The 17764-nt window shown below is 39.4% G+C and overlaps 2 protein-coding genes across 2 annotated transcripts in view; both read left to right on the top strand.

Annotated features, from left to right (window-relative positions):
- Positions 1–9764, top strand: part of COL24A1 (collagen type XXIV alpha 1 chain) — a 117320-nt gene extending 107556 nt beyond the window's left edge. Inside the window, exons 54-60 of the mRNA XM_021526749.3 lie at positions 4425–4460; positions 4554–4580; positions 4749–4814; positions 5551–5719; positions 6405–6514; positions 7617–7832; positions 8314–9764. Coding sequence (XP_021382424.3) covers positions 4425–4460; positions 4554–4580; positions 4749–4814; positions 5551–5719; positions 6405–6514; positions 7617–7832; positions 8314–8460 — 771 coding nt within the window. The 3' untranslated portion in view covers positions 8461–9764. The remainder of the gene's footprint in view (positions 1–4424; positions 4461–4553; positions 4581–4748; positions 4815–5550; positions 5720–6404; positions 6515–7616; positions 7833–8313) is intronic.
- A 1355-nt stretch (positions 9765–11119) lies between these two features.
- ZNHIT6 (zinc finger HIT-type containing 6) overlaps positions 11120–17764 on the top strand; it is a 31308-nt gene continuing 24663 nt past the window's right edge. Inside the window, exons 1-5 of the mRNA XM_085586388.1 lie at positions 11120–11197; positions 12369–12434; positions 12520–12626; positions 12711–12796; positions 14028–14131. Of these exons, the coding sequence (XP_085442514.1) occupies positions 11139–11197; positions 12369–12434; positions 12520–12626; positions 12711–12796; positions 14028–14131 (422 nt within the window). The 5' untranslated portion in view covers positions 11120–11138. The remainder of the gene's footprint in view (positions 11198–12368; positions 12435–12519; positions 12627–12710; positions 12797–14027; positions 14132–17764) is intronic.

The raw sequence follows: 17764 nt of genomic DNA, 5'->3' as shown, positions 1-17764 counted from the left end.
GGGTGTCCATGCAGTGCAATTCAACTGCAGGAGCTATGGGCAGCACTGATGGGTTATGAATTTGCTGTTCTTCATTTTTCAGCAAGAGTCATACATTTGTGAATGTTGGATTTAATATTAAATTTGTCTTTGAGCCAGCTAAGTCTTCAATTAATTGTGGCTATGTGAAAAGTCATTAAGTTACCATATTTACAGCAAATTTATGAACACAAAGTTAATAACTGTGATATTACCTTCTGTGACAGTTGTATAATTCATTTTCCAATAACTAGCAGATGTGATCATGTTCCTGTTTCTCTTACCCTGTCTTTCACCCCATCTCACTTAAAATTATTTAGTTTCTCATTGTATTTTGCTTTTAGCAGCCACCTCCAAAAATTCAATCAAACCGCCTTATAAAAGTTTTGTAAAATAAATTTAAATATTCAAAACATTATAAAGAGCTAAAGCTCGGAATGAAGCTTCTTTTCTGTGTCTTGGAGAACTCTCCTCTTTGATTCTAATGCTCTTGAGGCAATTGCTATCTCAGAATAAGAGGAAAACTAGTTTCTCAATTTGCTGTTATCTTTCTTAGCTGTATTTTTCTACTGTTTGTTCATAACAATTGTTATGACAGCATAGAGCTAAAAATGCTGACACTTAAAAAAAAAAATCCAAAAATAATCCTTAAAAAACCACCCAGAATAGTGAACAAGAAACATCTGTTTCCATTATTGGTGCTGGTGTTTAAGAAGCTATTTCCTAAATAAGTTCTTGAATTCATCATGATGAGTTAATCTAGTAAGGCTGTTTTCAGAAGAAGACTGTTTAATTTTAAGTCATATACAGTGGCATTACTTCCCAAGAAAGGGATTTATTTCCAACTGCTTTCACATACAAAGGAGACCAAAGTTTTTTTTCATCCAACTGTGTATTCTGAGCTTTAATTTATACCTTTTAAATTTATATTGGCATTCTTCCTAGAATCACATAAATTTTAACCTTTTTTGTAGTATATTTAGTTATATTTTTCAGTCTATCAGGGTTACAGGGTTCATTTCTAGAAAGAAATGTCCTTTTATCCCCAGAAAGACATGGTATGCAAAATCATGTCTTCTTATTGAGGCCAGTGGTAAAGCACACATTCTTTGTGAAAAATACTCTCCCCAAGAATTTAAAAATGCTTAGAAAATGTGAATGTCCTTGGGATTGTTCATGCTTTCATAGTTAAGTGTATGTTCTATTGTATGTAAAATCAGGGCCTCTCAGCATTAGTAAAAGATTGGGATTTTGGCCTTTGAACTTCTGTTTCATCAAATGGAGTGATTAAAGAATTAAGAACACTCTGAAACTAACTAGCTTAGTCTCTGCTTTTGTTTTCATGAACTGGAATTAACACTTTTCTCACTTAAATTCTAATGCAACCAAAGGTTAAGTTAAGTAGATTTGTAACAGTAATCCCATACATTCCAGTAAAACATTTAGCAATTAACTTAGTCCATGAAAAGTGTAATTTAGCCTCATTTTTCTGCTCTGCAGCAGAAAGAAAGAACATTGGTAAAATCCCTACTCTGTGCAGTATCATTATATTTTAAAGATTTGTAAAGATATCTGATATCTATAGCTCTCTGAAGTTTTAATGCATTTAAGAAATGTGATATTCCACAAAGTAGTTCAGAAACAGCATTCACTATTTACCTCTTTTTTTTCTCATGGGTTTTACTGGCAAGGAGACAGTGGATCAAGACAAATGACGTTCCTCTTTTGCAAAATACCTTAAATTCATTTGAACAGTGCAGGTTTTTATTTTTAAAACATTCAGTTCTATCTCAGAAACCACTATAAATTAGAACTGCTCTTGTCCCAAGACTTCTTGAGTCTTAAAATGGTGACATGTGCCAAGAACATGGAACATTAACTGAAGCATTCAGTCATCTGAAAAATATACTGGAATGTCTAAATCTCAGCATTCAGAACAAGGACATCTATTCATCTGAGAGCAGTGGTTACTTAGGGACAAACTGTTGAAGACTTTGTACCTTTCCTTGATTTGGTATTTGCATAATCAAGTCCTGAACCAAGATAAACAAATATATCCTTACAATGTCAAATTTGTTTCTCAAGATTCTTTTTCACACTTTCTCTTTCGTTTTATACTAAACGTACTTGGCAAAGCATGATCAGACAGGCCAGTAATATATTCACATGAGACTGAAGGTGTCCTGGAGCAGTCTAACAGCACCTGAACACCTGACCTGATTAATTAAATGCAGAGTCAGCCTTCCCAGCTGGCATAAAACAGTATAGCTCTGTGAAACCCAACTGATTTGCAACAGCTGAGAAATTATGCCAAAATAGTGAATGTAATCTGTGTAAACTCAGATCAGTTTTCTAATAATGAATAAAACCAATATTTTATGCATATTTAATAGTATAATAGGATTTAAAAGAAACTGTCAAGCTGGGCAATAATCAAACTCAGAAAAGTAATGACAGCTAGTTACTTCACAAAGAACCCACAGGAATATCCATACTATTAGTAATGCATATGCTGAAATTACTTGTTCTTCTATTTCCTTTTGCCAACATTAATGAGTAACATCTTTTATAAAGATGTTAATCATTAAATATCTACCTAAAGGATGGCTTCCAGTCCCTTCTCTAGGTGTAAGGGGATGAAAAATAAATAGGGTCAGGATGTACCAGTTGAAAAACTCACAATATTTACAATCCATATCTTATTAAGGTCTTCTTGGTTAAGTATCAGAAAATCATCTACCTAAACATCCAGAAATTAATTCAGTTTTGAATTTCCTCTATTCTCCAAAGAACACATACAAGACATGGATCTTCCCTGAAAGCCATTTGCAGTCCATCAATATAGCCTTGCATAGAGCAGGTGCTTGGACTAATTTGATGGCCCCCAATTTCCACATCCTTCATAATCCAGCATTGGAGCCCCTTGGCATGGCCAGGGCAGGTATGTGCAGACACACTTCACTTGTGCAGCTGTCACTGTAACCCCAGCAGATGCATTCCCTGGCACTACCACATGCTCTGCCTTAGGACCTAAGAACTGATAAATTTGCAGCCTCAGTGACTTAGGTATATTGCTTCTATCTGGTTTGAGATCCCTTTTTTTTTTTTAATATACATGAATTATTATTAGATTGAATCTGGTCTTTCTTTAACCATTTCCAGCTGTCCTTGCTTTTGGCAGCTTGAACACAACCTGAGTTCAGCAGTTGTAGCATGAAGTGACACACAGATCTTGCTTGTGAAATCTCACAGCAGAAACACTTGTTATTACTATATCAAGTGATTTACAGCTTAATTCCTATTTGACTAGATCAGTTTCACAACATTTGTCAGTGTGACTACGTCACATCAGATTATTTCTCTTTTGGCAGAGATTTTGTACTAGCGTGACCATTCTGACGTATGAGGGCTTTTGTTGGAGCAGCTTATTGTGCTCAAGTAATTGGTACAAGCAGCGCTGACAAAAGAATGTTCTGCTTAAATTGACTTAGCTGTGTTGAAAGGGTTTTAGTAATTCAAGGTGCAGACCTAGCCCATGCCTTTCATTCCTTCTCTTTTTCTCTTCTTAAGGCATTGCCACCTATTCTTTTCCTTGTGATCATTTGTTTGTTGCAATTACTCTTAGAACCTTCGAGTATATAGAGCTTGAAGATAAGAATCTAACAGAGACACAAGTGTCACTGCATATTAATAAATGTCCACAGCCATTCCAGCTTAATGTGAATAGCTGAATAAAGAAAGAATGGTTCAGATGGGTTTTTTGTATTGGAAAGGTCCATGTTCAATCCTAAGGCAGCCTGAAACACAGAGTTATGTGCATTGTAGGCGCTGTAAAATAGGGAAAAGCAGTTCCTTCTCCTCCTCTCCTCTGCAACCATCCTACACACTAAAATGAGGGCGTAACTTCTTGAATAAAGAGGAAATCTGCCCTATCACTGTAAAACAATGAACACAACATGTTTTGGCTGAAAATTGACACTGCTGATAAATTAAACTGATAAAAGCCTGGCAAATACTCATGGATTAAAGTTGATCAGTTAGTTTTTTGCAATTACTGATAACATTATTTACCTCTTCTAGTACTTATCTCATCAGCATACATGTAACACTGGCACAATGTATAGCACATTATATATTAATATTTAAATTACTTTTAAAGTTCCTTTCATATCAGAAGTAATTGGAGAAACAATGAACCAGACAACACAGGAATTCCAACATGAATATTCATATGTAAATGGAGCAGTGTGCTTTAACAATAACTAATAATCCACAACTTTGCCATAGCTGATATCACACCTTCTTCCTTATACACATTGGGACATGTTTGTGATTAAATAAATACATAAATGTAAACCCGGAGATTTTAATGTGTAACCATTTCATTATATCTCCATTTCTTCTAGGGGCCTCAGGGACAGCAGGGCCAGCCTGGGCCACCTGTAAGTGCATAAAAAACTGTGCCTATATTTTTACATTTTGATTGCACTATATAAAGATGTGAAGCACCTAATAGCTGTTTTCCTATTTTCCAGGGACCACCTGGACCACCAGGAACAAGGGTAAATTCTGGAACAATCCTAACCTACTTTAACCAGTGCTTTATTGACAGGGAAAATAACACAATCCTCTTGAAATGTACTCCTTGTTCCACTGTTCAAAGAATTTACCACCTGCACTTTTGCATATTCTTGTTCATCTTTTTATATTCTGAAATACCTGTTTTTTAGAAACAAGTGGATCTCAATGCTGCTGTTCAAGCTTTGTTTGAGTCAAATGCTGCCTTGCAGATGGAGGTATATATTTAAATGTATTTATGTTGTCATACAGGAAACACAATTATAATTTTATTTTTTGAGGACATAACAGGGTTTCTTTTTGAAGACTTAGTTTAAATTAATAATGGATAGCAAGTAATTATAGAATGTAATGAAACATGCTAGGATTTACAGGATGGAGTTGAAATTAAATTAAGAGACTCAGCAAGACTTCTACCTTTGTGATGATTGGTAGTAGTGAAAATTTACTGACTATCACACATGGTGGACTATATCTGTTCAGACATAGAAAACAATAGCAGCATTTAGGGTTTGATTTTAAAAAATGTCAACAGATGTCTGGCTGCATTGGTGGCATGAAATCCTTTATGTGGGTGAAGTCAATTAAATTTGCATCTATTTTTTAGGTTAAGCCTAATTTCACTATTTCAAATCTGAAACCTCTAAGTTTAAAAATGCACCAGATTTTCCTTTTTGCCCCTTGTATCCATATTTTTATGTCAATAGATCATAATGACAAATTTGCATGACCTAAACCTGCCTTAAGGTCACTGCTCTGACAATTTTAGTAAAATATCCTAATTTGTTCATTGGGATATGTTACCTTACGTTGTTTTACACAGCTGATTGCATTCATACAAACACTTTGATTCTGTCTGGCTATTCAATGGCCATTTGACATTTGACTCTTAATGCATATACTGTTCTTGTGACACTTCTTTGTGGTAACACATTTGCTAATGGCCCTTGGCAGAAATACCAGAATACTGAAGTAACTTTACTAGATCACAGTACAGAGATATTCAAAACGCTCCACTACCTTAGCAATTTACTGCACAGCATCAAGAACCCCCTTGGCACACGGGACAACCCAGCACGCATCTGCAGGGATTTGCTTCATTGTGAACATAAAGTGTCCGATGGTAAGTGCCCACTTTCACACAAGTACCTTTCAAAGGTGCTCCTTCCAAATGTTGCTTTCTACATTAAAGTTCTGATCTGATAGATTTTATGTTTTTACTCTTTTTTAGTGTATTTTCTTGCCTGTCACAAATATATTTATTTAATCGTTAAGATAAAATTTCTGAATTTTAAAGGTAGAAGTATGTAGCTATCTAATATATAAATATTAGACAGAAAATATCTATCAATAAACAGATTTATGCAGAAAATTTGAAACTGAATGCAATTTTGTGGTTTGAAGTTTTCCAATTATTTATAGCTAATCTTGCAAGATTCAAGATTCCTGATGAAAAAAATTACATACTGTACATTACCACTGTCAGATACACTGACAGTCATTGTATCTCAGGAGTTCCTGAATCAATATTTAAAAAAAAAAAAAAAAAAAAAAAACTCAAAAAAAACCTCCTATTTAAAGCTGTCAGTGTAATTGTAGTCAGAAGTGATTTATTGTGGTAATTTTTCTCAGTATCTATTATTAGTGTAATTTTAATAGTGAAAACATTTTCATGTTCCTTTCATTTCCTTGTGAAGGTATAGTGATAATATATGTAATGTTTGCCAAGAAGTATGAATATTGTAGCAAATTTCTTAGTAGTAATTATATTTTGGTTTTATTTTCTGTCTGGAATGATATACTGATAGGAAAATACTGGATTGACCCAAATATTGGATGTCCTTCTGATGCCATTGAAGTTTTCTGCAACTTCACTGCAGGTGGTCAGACATGTTTAACACCACTGTCTGTGACAAAGGTATGCATTGCTTGTAGAAATGCTGTGTCTGTGCTTGAACTCCAAATAAATGCATGCTTATTTACATAACTCATTAAAAAGAGTTAGATTTCAGGGCGGCATTATTGTGCATCTTTATGGAAGGACATTATATATTCTGGTACAGAAATTACAGATTTTCTGGAGACTACATATGTTAGTAATTCTCACCATGTGAAACTCTATCTGTGCTGATAGAATTATTTTGTTTTGCTTTATACTTTCTTATATAAGGCATAAAAGTAAGCCTGAAATATTTCTAAGCCATATTAGTATCTCATCACTCAGGACACTTAAGCACAGAGATACTGAGGTTGTTACAATAAAAGAATGAAAATTACTACTGCTTTCCAATGCTTAGGAACTTTTATATGCCATTAGGGAGGGACTAGTTTTCTGTACATCATTAGTTCTTGCTCCTCTTTACATGTAGTTCTTGAACTCTTGGGAATAGAAATTTTATGTTTGTGAAGTTCTGTATATACACTGTAGTCTTTGAAGAGCTTCAGAAATACTATGAAGTTCACGTATGCATTCCTACTTTTGGAAGATCCCTGAATATGACACAGTCTTGGAGAAGTTCTTCTTGTATAATGAGTTACTGTATTTTCTGTCTAAAATCAAAGTACGCTGATGAAATTTTGCATTTGTAATGGACTATCAGTATTGCCAGAACCTGTGGTTCAGGAAGACTAAACAGCAGAATGATGTGGCTTCAGTTAAAACACTCCTGCTGATAATATCTTTGTTTGAATCACACAAGCATTTGTTTCAGTTTCCTTATTTAAAAATACTGTTTTCTGACCAGCTGTGCTTCAGCAGTGTTGTAAGCATCAGCAAATGTTTATATTTAAGCTTTAAAAATGTTCTATGAAAGCTTCTGTTTATAGCAATGACTGTAATAGGACCTAACATCTCCCTGAGGAATGCAAATCGTGCTCTTTGGCACTGACCCCAACATAAACATGTATACATGCTCCCGTGCCTGAGCAGCACACTGTCATGTCCATGGCACTTTGTGTTGCTGGGGCCATTCAGCACAGTCCAGCTGTAAGTCTAACAATGCTTTTCTCTCGGAATTTAGCTGGAGTTCGGTGTTGGAAAAGTGCAGATGAACTTCCTTCATTTACTGAGCTCAGAAGCAACCCACAGCATCACAGTCCATTGTCTAAACACACCAACGTGGGGATTAACTAGAGCAGGTGGCCGGAAGACATCAGTTTCCTTTAAAGGATGGAATGGTCAAATATTTAAAGCAAATACACTACTGGAACCTAAAGTGCTTCTGGACGAATGCATGGTAAATACCTTCTAGCATCACATTATTAAAGTGATGTCAGAGATACTGTTTAGACATTACTAACCTTCTGCAAATAAATAACATCTTTTAGATTCACATCCCTTAAAGTTCTACATATGCCAGCCTTTAGATACTGAATTCATCATCTCTTCAAGGGTAAAAGCAATTGCAGTGATACAGGGTATCTATACTTGCTGTTTGCATTGTGTCTCGTGTATTTTGAGACTGTACAGAAACACTGCAGACACATCAGCACAGAAATAGGGAGATCCTCCAGGAAAATTTAGAAACAGTTACCCTCAAAATGAAAATTCGGGCTTCAGAAATGGCATTTGTTAAATTACACAGTTTCATTAGGAACTGCTGATAGAATAAATGTTTTTGTGCACTACTTCTCTTTCACTCTGTAAGCACAACTTTAAATTGTCTTTTGAAGCTCATCTTTTATATGACTCTAAGATGCTTCTCCTGTGTGTTTCAGATTGAAGATGGCAGCTGGCATAAGACACAGTTCTTTTTTCACACTCAGGACACTAATCAGCTTCCAGTTGTTCAAGTTAATGCACTTCCTCGCCTCAAACCAGGACAGCAGCACTTCATAGAAAGTGGCTCCGTATGCTTCCTTTAAGATTTCTGTCTTAGGTTTCTTGTTGCATCAACATGGTGTTACTGCACAGATTGAATACAAAAGTAATGATCCATTGCAGGCAAAATTACTAGGAAACAGAAGAATCATTTCAAGTGTTGTTGGTTCAAGAACCTCAGGAAGAAAAAGACTTCCTCCTAAGGAGAAATTACATTGAAAAAAATCTAAGAAAGAAAATACTAAAGCAGTTTTCTTAAAGTATTTAAATTTCTTGGTGCTTTCTTGCATAATTATCTGGAATACAGTATCTGGAGTTTTTCAGGACAATCAAGTGTTCTTAGCAATCTTTTTAACAGCACTGCACAAAAACCATCCTGAGGAAAGCTGGAGGAGATGTATGATACTGAGGAGCAATACTTGCTAATGCTCCTAAATGTGCAATAGCTTTTATATGAAAAGTGAATCATGCCACAGTACAATAAGTCTTCTTGTCTTAACCATTGCTTTATTCCAGTCCTTTGTGGACACACACATCTGAACAGATGGCACACTACCTCTTTGTGTTTCCTGTCCATGTTGCCTTGGTGCTCTTCATAACACAGGGTGCTTGTGGCCTTAGCAGAGATTATTTGAATCCCTTTTTATCTTTCAGACTGTATGTGCTGGTTACATCAGGATTTGTTTCTGTTGTAAAGGTACTTATTTTAAACCGTTGGTCACATACTTCACATAATTGAAAATATTATTTATGTGGATTTCTTGTTTAAAATATTTTTGTGTACTATTTTGGAAATGGTATATAAGACAGCATATTGTATATGATGCATATAGTCAGAACAGTTTCCGTTACAGCCATTGTGAAAATCGTTGTAAGAGCTACCTAAAGTAGTTTTGACTTTAAATTCTGTATTTCAGTTAACATTGCTAATGCCAAAGCCATCTTAAGATGATATATTCTGTATATATTTTGTAACTTCTGAAAAAAAAACTACTATAGCGTGTCTTCTGAATGGCTACTGTTAAATTATAATCAGCATTTCATCATCTTAGAAATTCCATTTTTTTTGCAAAATTTATTAGATAATTTTTGATTTTTAAAATTAAACCTAAAATGTTCAGTGAAGTTTTGTTTTGTTTTGTTTTTGGTAAAAAATAACAGTTTTACCATTAGGAAAAGCACTCTTTATTTATATTGATACACCTGTATCTATTATAATTTCAAAGTATGCTCAGCAAGGTGATACCAGACTGTATTTGAGGGAGCCCAGGAGTGTTCAAACAACCTGTCTGTCTTCATCTGCAGTAAGCCACACCACCAAAGTATAATAAAATAATTTTCCAAGCTATCTCTTTGCCTTTTACTATTCTGTTTATATTGTATAGGTCATTCTTAGAAATGGTGAAAATTCTCTAGAAGGGCACTTTTCTTAGGTGGCAGTGTTTCTCTTCCCAAGAAGAAATGCATATGCTCTGTGCCACAGAATACTGCCAGAGGGATGTTTACTTTTACAAAGTAATGTCTGTGCACATCCCATCTTATATTTTCTATCAAAGCATCATTTTTGACCACTTTGATAAAAATCTGATACAACTAAAAGCAAGATTACAGAAGGACAAGAAAATGTCTCACTTTTTGTATTTTCAAGATCAATACACTGACATTATGATTTGGCATTTGCTCTGTGTGTGGCTTTGGAGGTGATGTTTTGGCAAATGTTGGGGGTATTTTCTAAGATTACAAATTTTTAGAAAAAGGTCTGCTTCATGTATATTTTTATTCGTCTCATTGCCCTATTTTTGGGAGTCCTTGATTTCAGAAAATACCTATTTTACAAGCAAGGAGCTTAAAGTCTTATAAGGCTGCTCGGATGTGCATTTCCGTAGCTGAGGCACAGATGCACATCCCAGGCAGAGGGCGGGGACGCGGCCGCCGCAGCGGGACACGGGCAGGTAAGGAATGATGCCCAGGTGTCGCCTGGCCGGGAGGGCCGCGGCGGGGCCGGCAGCGGGCAGGGTGCGGCTCGGGGAGCCTCCGCTGCGCCCTGGGAACCCTCCCTGGCCGGAGCCCGTCCCGGAGCCCCGCGGGTCCCGGTTCCCCGCAGGTCCCGGTTCCCCTCAGGTCCCGGTTCCCGCAGGTCCCGGTTCCCCTCAGGTCCAGGATCCCTCAGGTCCCGGTTCCCCTCGGGTCCCGGTTCCCCTCGGGTCCCGGTTCCCCTCGGGTCCCGGTTCCCCTCAGGTCCCGGTTCCCCTCAGGTCACGGATCCCTCAGGTCCCGGTTCCCCTCAGGTCCCGGTTCCCGCAGGTCCCGGTTCCCGCAGGTCCCGGTTTCCCTCAGGTCCCGGTTCCCCGCAGGTCCCGGTTCCCCTCAGGTCCCGGTTCCCCTCAGGTCCCGGTTCCCGCAGGTCCCGGTTTCCCGCAGGTCCCGGTTCCCTCAGGTCCCGGTTCCACTCAGGTCCCGGTTCCCGCAGGTCCCGGTTCCCGCAGGTCCCGGTTTCCCTCAGGTCCCGGTTCCCCGCAGGTCCCGGTTCCCCTCAGGTCCCGGTTCCCCTCAGGTCCCGGTTCCCTCAGGTCCCGGTTCCCCTCAGGTCCCGGTTCCCCTCAGGTCCCGGTTCCCGCAGGTCCCGGTTCCCGCAGGTCCGGGCGCGGCTGCGCTGGGGCTCGCCGCCGCCAGGCGGCGCAGCGGAGGCCGCGCGTGCCCCGTGTGGCCCCGCGGCGCGGCCATGGCGGAGCGGGCCGGGCCCGGGCGGGCGGCGGGCGGCGGGAAGATGTCCCTGCACAGGTACGGCGGGGCTTCGGGAGCGCCTCCCCCGGGGCTCGGCGGGTGGCCCTGTGCCCTGCAGCTCCCGCACGGGGAGGCCCGACCGAGCGAGGGGCTGCGCGCTGCCTCCGCCCGGGGCTGAGCCTCCCTGCAGCGGTGATGGGCAGCGGGCACGGCGGAGATCCTGCGGGGCAAGGAAAGGGAATCCCTGTTCGGAATAACTCCCCGTTTCTGCTTTGCAGTGGTTGAAACCCTTTTTTCCGGTTCTTAGAATGGCTTTGTGCTGCTAAGTCGCAGCTCGTCGGGCGATGGTATCGCTGGGCTTGTCCTTCAGGCCCTCGCTGGCAGCAAACAGCGAACACGTGGGGGGGAGAGGAAGAGAAATGGGTTGGGGCTGGCGCTTGTCCCCTTGGAGCTGAGAATGGTGCGTTTGTACTCTTCTCGAAAGCTTTACTGGTGTGGGGGAACTGTTATTCCTCTTTTCTCTTTGTCAGATTTAAAATAAAAGTGGTGATTATTTCAGTTGACATATAGAGATCTTTTGGAGAAACTTTTGTTTTGATAGCCTAGTTAAAACATGGTCATATTTGTAGAGGAATATAATTTTTCACTGGTACTTTTTAGTTGAATTGATAAATCTTACACGTTTTGCCTGAAAGGTTCCCTGACTTTGGAGTTTGCCCTGCTGACAGCCAGAAGTTGTTTGGCTGACCATGTTGTCATGCTCTTTTTGTTCCAGTGAAAAAAATGGGATGTATTGTTCAGGGTTTAGTGTAAATCCATTAAGTTTATTTTCCATCTGCCTAAAGCTGGAGTATTATAAACCAGCATGGTAGAGTGTACAGTACAGGTGATCAAAAGGAGAAAAGCACAGGCCACAAAGCATAAGCTGATAAAGGCTTCTTGTGTTTCCAGCTTTTCAGTTAGCATATGGTTTTTTTTTCTTTCAAGCATCTACAATGTTTTAATATGTGTGTGTATGAAGATACTCCACATAGCTTGTGTTGTTTTGTCTGCCAGTTTCCCTAATCCAGGATATTTGTATTTTTTCTTTCTCCTTTCAAGGTGCACTTAAAATAGCTTTTCCTGAAAATACTGGTGGCCTAGTGCCTGGTTTTTGAGCAGGCACTTGCACAGGCCAGCCAGGTGCAAAAATGCTGCCTTGTTGAGAAGTGTTTTCTAATTCTTTCAGGTGTGAAACCTGTGGCAAAGAAGAAGCTAAGTACAGATGTCCACGATGCATGAAATATTCCTGCAGGTATCTGTTATCTGAACTAAATAGTTTTGATTATTTTCCCCACTCATGTGCTGAGCATGTTAATTCCTTTTTTTTGTCATTTCAGCCTGTTGTGTGTAAAGAAACATAAGCTTGCACTGAGCTGTAATGGAGTCAGGGATAAAACAGCGTTTGTCTCTGTGAATGAATTTACTGACTTGAACCTTCTGAGTGGTAAGAACATACTGTGTGTGTTCTAAAACTCCCTGGTTTTACTAGGCTGGCACTACATTTTTCTTTGTTCTATTTAACCTTCAGATTATCGTTTCCTGGAAGATGTAGGAAGGACAGCTGATGCTGCTGCTCGACATTGCCTTGTGCATAGTCCAGCAACAAAAAGACTTGTAAGTTTTTGATTCTCCTTTTGCTCTGTTGGAATTAGTCAGCTACCTCTGAATTCCCACTGAGGTAGTCCCAGTCCAGATTCCAGAGTTGGTACCTGTCTTATGAAGGTATGAATGGCTCTGAAATTTAGAGCCAGAAATCAATAGAAGTCTCTAGGTTATGCAGCAATAGTATTGATGGCTACATCCAGTTGCTTGGAGGAAAAGATCACTAACATTTCTTAAAATTTATGCATGACCAGTGTTGCTGTTGGGTGATAGATGTGTGTTAAGAAAGTCTGAATGTTTGTTTCCTTACACCTCCCAACTTTTGAATTTTTAAGTACACACCTCCTAGGTAAACAGTGGATTTATTAATCACCTAAATATTGTTATATGGTTCCCTATATACCAAATTAAGACAGCTAGAGCTCTTCAAAGACTAAATCTAAGCAAGAGTGACATAAAAGATAGCCTTCTAAGGGAGAAGGGATTTTTGTTGATGCTCTTTCAGCAACCAAACACACTCCCAAAACTAAAAACAATGAACAAACAGACAAAACCCAAAAAGCCCAACCAACTCTACTCCAAAGTATTTTGATTTATTGATAAATCACAAAAAAATATCAGGGCCAGTTTGTTTTCTAGTCTTGTGAAGATATCTTGAAATACAGCCCTAAACTCAGCACTCACATTGATGACGGAATAAATTCAGAAGACTTCAGCTTCCTCCCTTGCTGGAGTCATATTCCATATGTGTGTATTTAGCACTGTGATGTCCCGAAGAAGGTGAGATGCTGCATGGGTGCCAGTTTTAGGGGTGTGCTACTGGGTGTGTTACTGGGATGATGCCCTTAGTGCTACCTTCAGAACACAATTTGGCAGTGGCTGGGATTGTGCTTGAATATCCATTCTGCCAGCAGGTTTGTAGCCTGAAAGGCATCCTTGTGGTATTACACCCACAATGGTGACACTGTGACTTTCATGATATGTTAAAGAACTTTTTCTATGAGGAGATCATTGGCATGTCCTTTTTTAATAGCAAAAAAAACTTAGGAAAATGTTTCAGAGAGTTTCTAGGCTTAGTTAATTTTTTTCATTCAGGATGTTTCTTTAAAAAACTAGAGTATTTCATTAAATATGGCCTTTTCAATAGTATTCTCATAATTCCTGTCACCCTTTTATTGTTTAATTTTCAGGGGATTTATATATTCAGATTTTTTTTAAATGTTTTTATTATATTTTTTGCCAGTTATACTGCTTGAGGAACAAAGCTCGAGGGTATAATATTGAGCTAAAAACACTGCCTATTGGATTTACAAAAAGAAGAGAAAATTCTACCACCTTCAATTTCGGGTGAGTCTTCAGTTGGTTACAATCAGCAATATTTTGAGTATATACTGATGAGAATTTGAGTTCATACCAATATGCTTGCTTTAAAATCCATTAGATGCATGTTTTTTTGCAAAAGCTTTTTAATATTTCATGCTTTCATGTTTTCATTTTGTTTAGGTTCTTTGAGCTCAGTTTAACAGCTTACATAGTTCATGCTTTATTTTGAAAAATGCTAACATTGGGTAATGGAACAAAGAATCAGTGCTGTTGTGGTCTTTTCTTTAAATTAACGCTTAGGTTTTTTGCTGGAAAAAGAAAATGCATATTTGGAGGTTTTATGATAGAGGATTGTTTGATGTAGAAAGCTTGCACGGATCCCAATCTCTGCAAAGAGAGGTGCTTCAGTACCTGTGTTGCATTCTGTGGTGGGAGTTGCTGTGCTGGAGGAAAGGAATGTTGGATATGGCACAGCTTAGAGAGACAAGTGCAGACAGATAGAAATTCAGGAAGGAGGCTAAGGAAAATTTAAATATTTCTTCCTTTATCCACTCTCTGTTTGTTCTCTAATATCCAGAGATTGTATTTTAAAGTATTTTTGCAGTGAAAATGAAAGTTATGATGAACTATTTCACTGTGACAGGACTCAGGTCTACAGTTCAGCTCAGTGATATACTGGGGTCAAATAAAAATGCCTTCTGAGTGTCAGTGACATCCCTGATGGCTCATATCCCTATGATGGCTTCTTTACTTGTTTTGTTCGTGGTTTTGGTTGCAGTTTGTGTTTTCAGGATATGTTTTCCCTCTGTTGTGGGAGCTGTGCACTCCACGGTGTCGGTCTCTGGCTGGCCACCAGAGGTCTGTCTCTGACAGAGCAATAACCCACCTGGAAACTGCTAACACACCCACCTGGGTCCTTGAGGCTGCTCCAGGGAAAAACACAGGCAGGTTTGGTTTTGGACGCAGAGTAGATTTTAGCAGAGCATTAGGCATCAAATAGATGTAGAAGTGTAACCTTTTGAAGTTACATATTTTACGAGTTCTGTTAGAGAAAACTCAGACTGAACCAACGGAAAGAAAGGGTATCTGAGGTATTTCTCCTCCCTCTGCCCCAGATTTATAGATCTCCTCTCAGAACAGACTAGGCCAATCCCAGACTTTGCAGAGGTGTCTTCCTCTGCACTGACTTCCCTGTGTTTGGCTGCATGCTCTACCTTATACCGATCCCTTTTACTATTCTCATCCTGTAAGAAGGTTCAGAGCTGAGCTTCAATTTAATGGGGAATTTCCTCAGTGTTACAGATAAAATAAACATAATTAACAAGTACAGGGTAGGGAGCAGCCCTCAAGAGCAAGTGCAGGAAGCCCAGGAATGCTGGGATCAGTAGGTAAGAGGACAGAAGAGGCACAGACAGAGACAGATTTGACACTGTTGGGAAGATCCTGGCCATGGTAGAGTGCTCTGCTGACAGACATTTGGCTTCATGGACAGTTTCCTTTTTTCTCTAGAAAGCTTTTTTGGATACACACTGAAGTGTAGCTTATGCTGAGGACAAATTAAGAATGGGGCAAGGAAGGTGATTTCTTGGCAAATAGGCATGGAAATATTTCACAGGCTTTCTTGTAAAATGCCTTACTGGTTGGTGTCATTCATAAAGTCCTGGGGAACTTTTGTTGTTTCTGTGGAATGGTAGCTTTTCTGGAACTTTTACATCCCACCAGAAAGGACTTGATAACATTGTCTGTCCTGAAGACAATAGGAAATCACTGTCCTTTTCTTGCAAATGCTGTCCAAGGGTATGGAATATGCTAAGTGATTATTACAAAAAGGATGTATTTCCTCTCTATTGCTGCTATTGGCATTCACACAACAATGGACTGTTTGAATCCAGTGAGGCAGATTAAAAATTAACTCCAAGTTTTGGGGATTTTTTTTTTTATTGGTTTTGTTTTTTTAAATGGCATGTTCTGTGTTCTAAGGAATCAAGTTTGGTCAAGCCAACCTGGATTATCAGGCATTTAGCACCTGTGTCATGGGACTTCATGACAGCCATAACATTTTGTTGAATATCACATTGAAATGAGGTAAAGCTATGCAGATAGTCATATATCCATTATATGGGCTTAGCACCTGACAGTGCTCAGGATCAGGTGTGTCCCTCTCCTGTAGATGTGAGTCCCTTCTCATGCTGTTTATCAGTCAGATTTGTAGACAGATTACTCCAGAGGGTGGAGACCGGAAGCTGCTCAACATCTGTGCATGGAAAACAGAACAGGCTTCTCCCATGTCCTCTTGACACTCTCCCTGCGAGCCAAGCTGTTGGGCAGTACAAGGCAGGAATGAGAGTAGTCCAAAGCTAGGAAGTACAAGATGTATTCTTGTGTCATCCCCTGCCCGTGCCAGCGCTGGAAGACACATCAGTGTTGTTTCGATGTGTTAGCCAGACTCTCCATTTCCTGGATTCCATGAGTTTGTTTGCTACAGCTGATGTTGTGAAAGCATATGTGCCAATGCTGGGCAACGCATGGATTAGACTAATGTGTAAGATTGAATATCTAGGTAATGGAGGGTCATTAGAAAGTAGTGTCTGACTCCAGGGTGTGAACTCATGGTGTGTTTGACTTATTCATAAATTACTTTTGAAGCACTGCTTCACCCTAAATTTCCTGTCATGCCCTTATTTTCAATACAGCTGAGAGTTTCCCACTGGATACATTCTTCCATGGCGTTGATGGGGTGAATTGCTGGGATAGAAAGCCTCTGGGAAAGGGGTGAAGGGTGAGGCCAGGCTGAAACTGAAACCATCTGGAAGGCTCCAGCCAGCAGGTCAAATGGGAAGAGGGGAATGAGCTTGCAAGTCCATGGCTCCTGTTCCCTGGCAGGAGATAGTGTAGTAAGACACTGAAATGGAGCAGTGCAGTTTCCTGAGCTCTGCAGCTTGTGCTGCCCTACTCCAGCCCTCCCTGCTGCTTGCACTGTCATAGACATCCCCAGCCAGCTTCCTCCACAGTCCGTTCACAGCATATCTCCCAGAGAAAATCCTTTTTACCTCTCCTCCCCACCAAGAGGGGCCAGAGGTCTACAGACTTCTCTTGTAGCAGGCATGCTTCCACCTGGGAGCATTTGGTCAGAGGATATATGTGGGAGGAGGAAGTTTTACATTACCTCACCTCTTTGATGTAATTGTGAGGAAAAAAATACAGTGTGGAGATTTGGGATTAGGGTAATCTCTTTTAGGAGATCATTATTGTTACACTTGGAGGTACACTTGAAAGTTGTAAAATGTCAGCTCTAATCCTTAGCTGGGTAGAGATAATTACAATTATTGTTTGAAATGTAGATTTTGAGAATATAGCGAGGAGTTTTGTGAACTGGGTTTTGACTTAATATAACACCACTGGAGCTCTTAAACTTGAATTTAGTTGTTACTTAGTACATGGGTTTGCTCGCTTTCTTGGACCCATGAAGAAGAAAGTAAGTTGAGGAAGTCAATATTATCCAAAACTATATGAGCTGAATGCCCAGTACTTCAATTAAACTTCAGTGCATTCTGAGAGAGTACTGGGTATTTTCAGATGAAAGGATAACTGGTCTGACATTAAACCTCATGTCTTTTTAATCACTTCTATGGATTCAAAATGAAAGAGACAGGAAAT

Source organism: Lonchura striata, chromosome 8 (genome assembly GCF_050655825.1).
Source record: "Lonchura striata isolate lonStrDom1 chromosome 8, ASM5065582v1, whole genome shotgun sequence".
Lineage (NCBI taxonomy): Eukaryota > Metazoa > Chordata > Aves > Passeriformes > Estrildidae > Lonchura > Lonchura striata.
The sequence above is the reverse complement of the archived record's forward strand: the minus strand, read 5'-3'. Positions and strand labels throughout refer to the sequence as shown.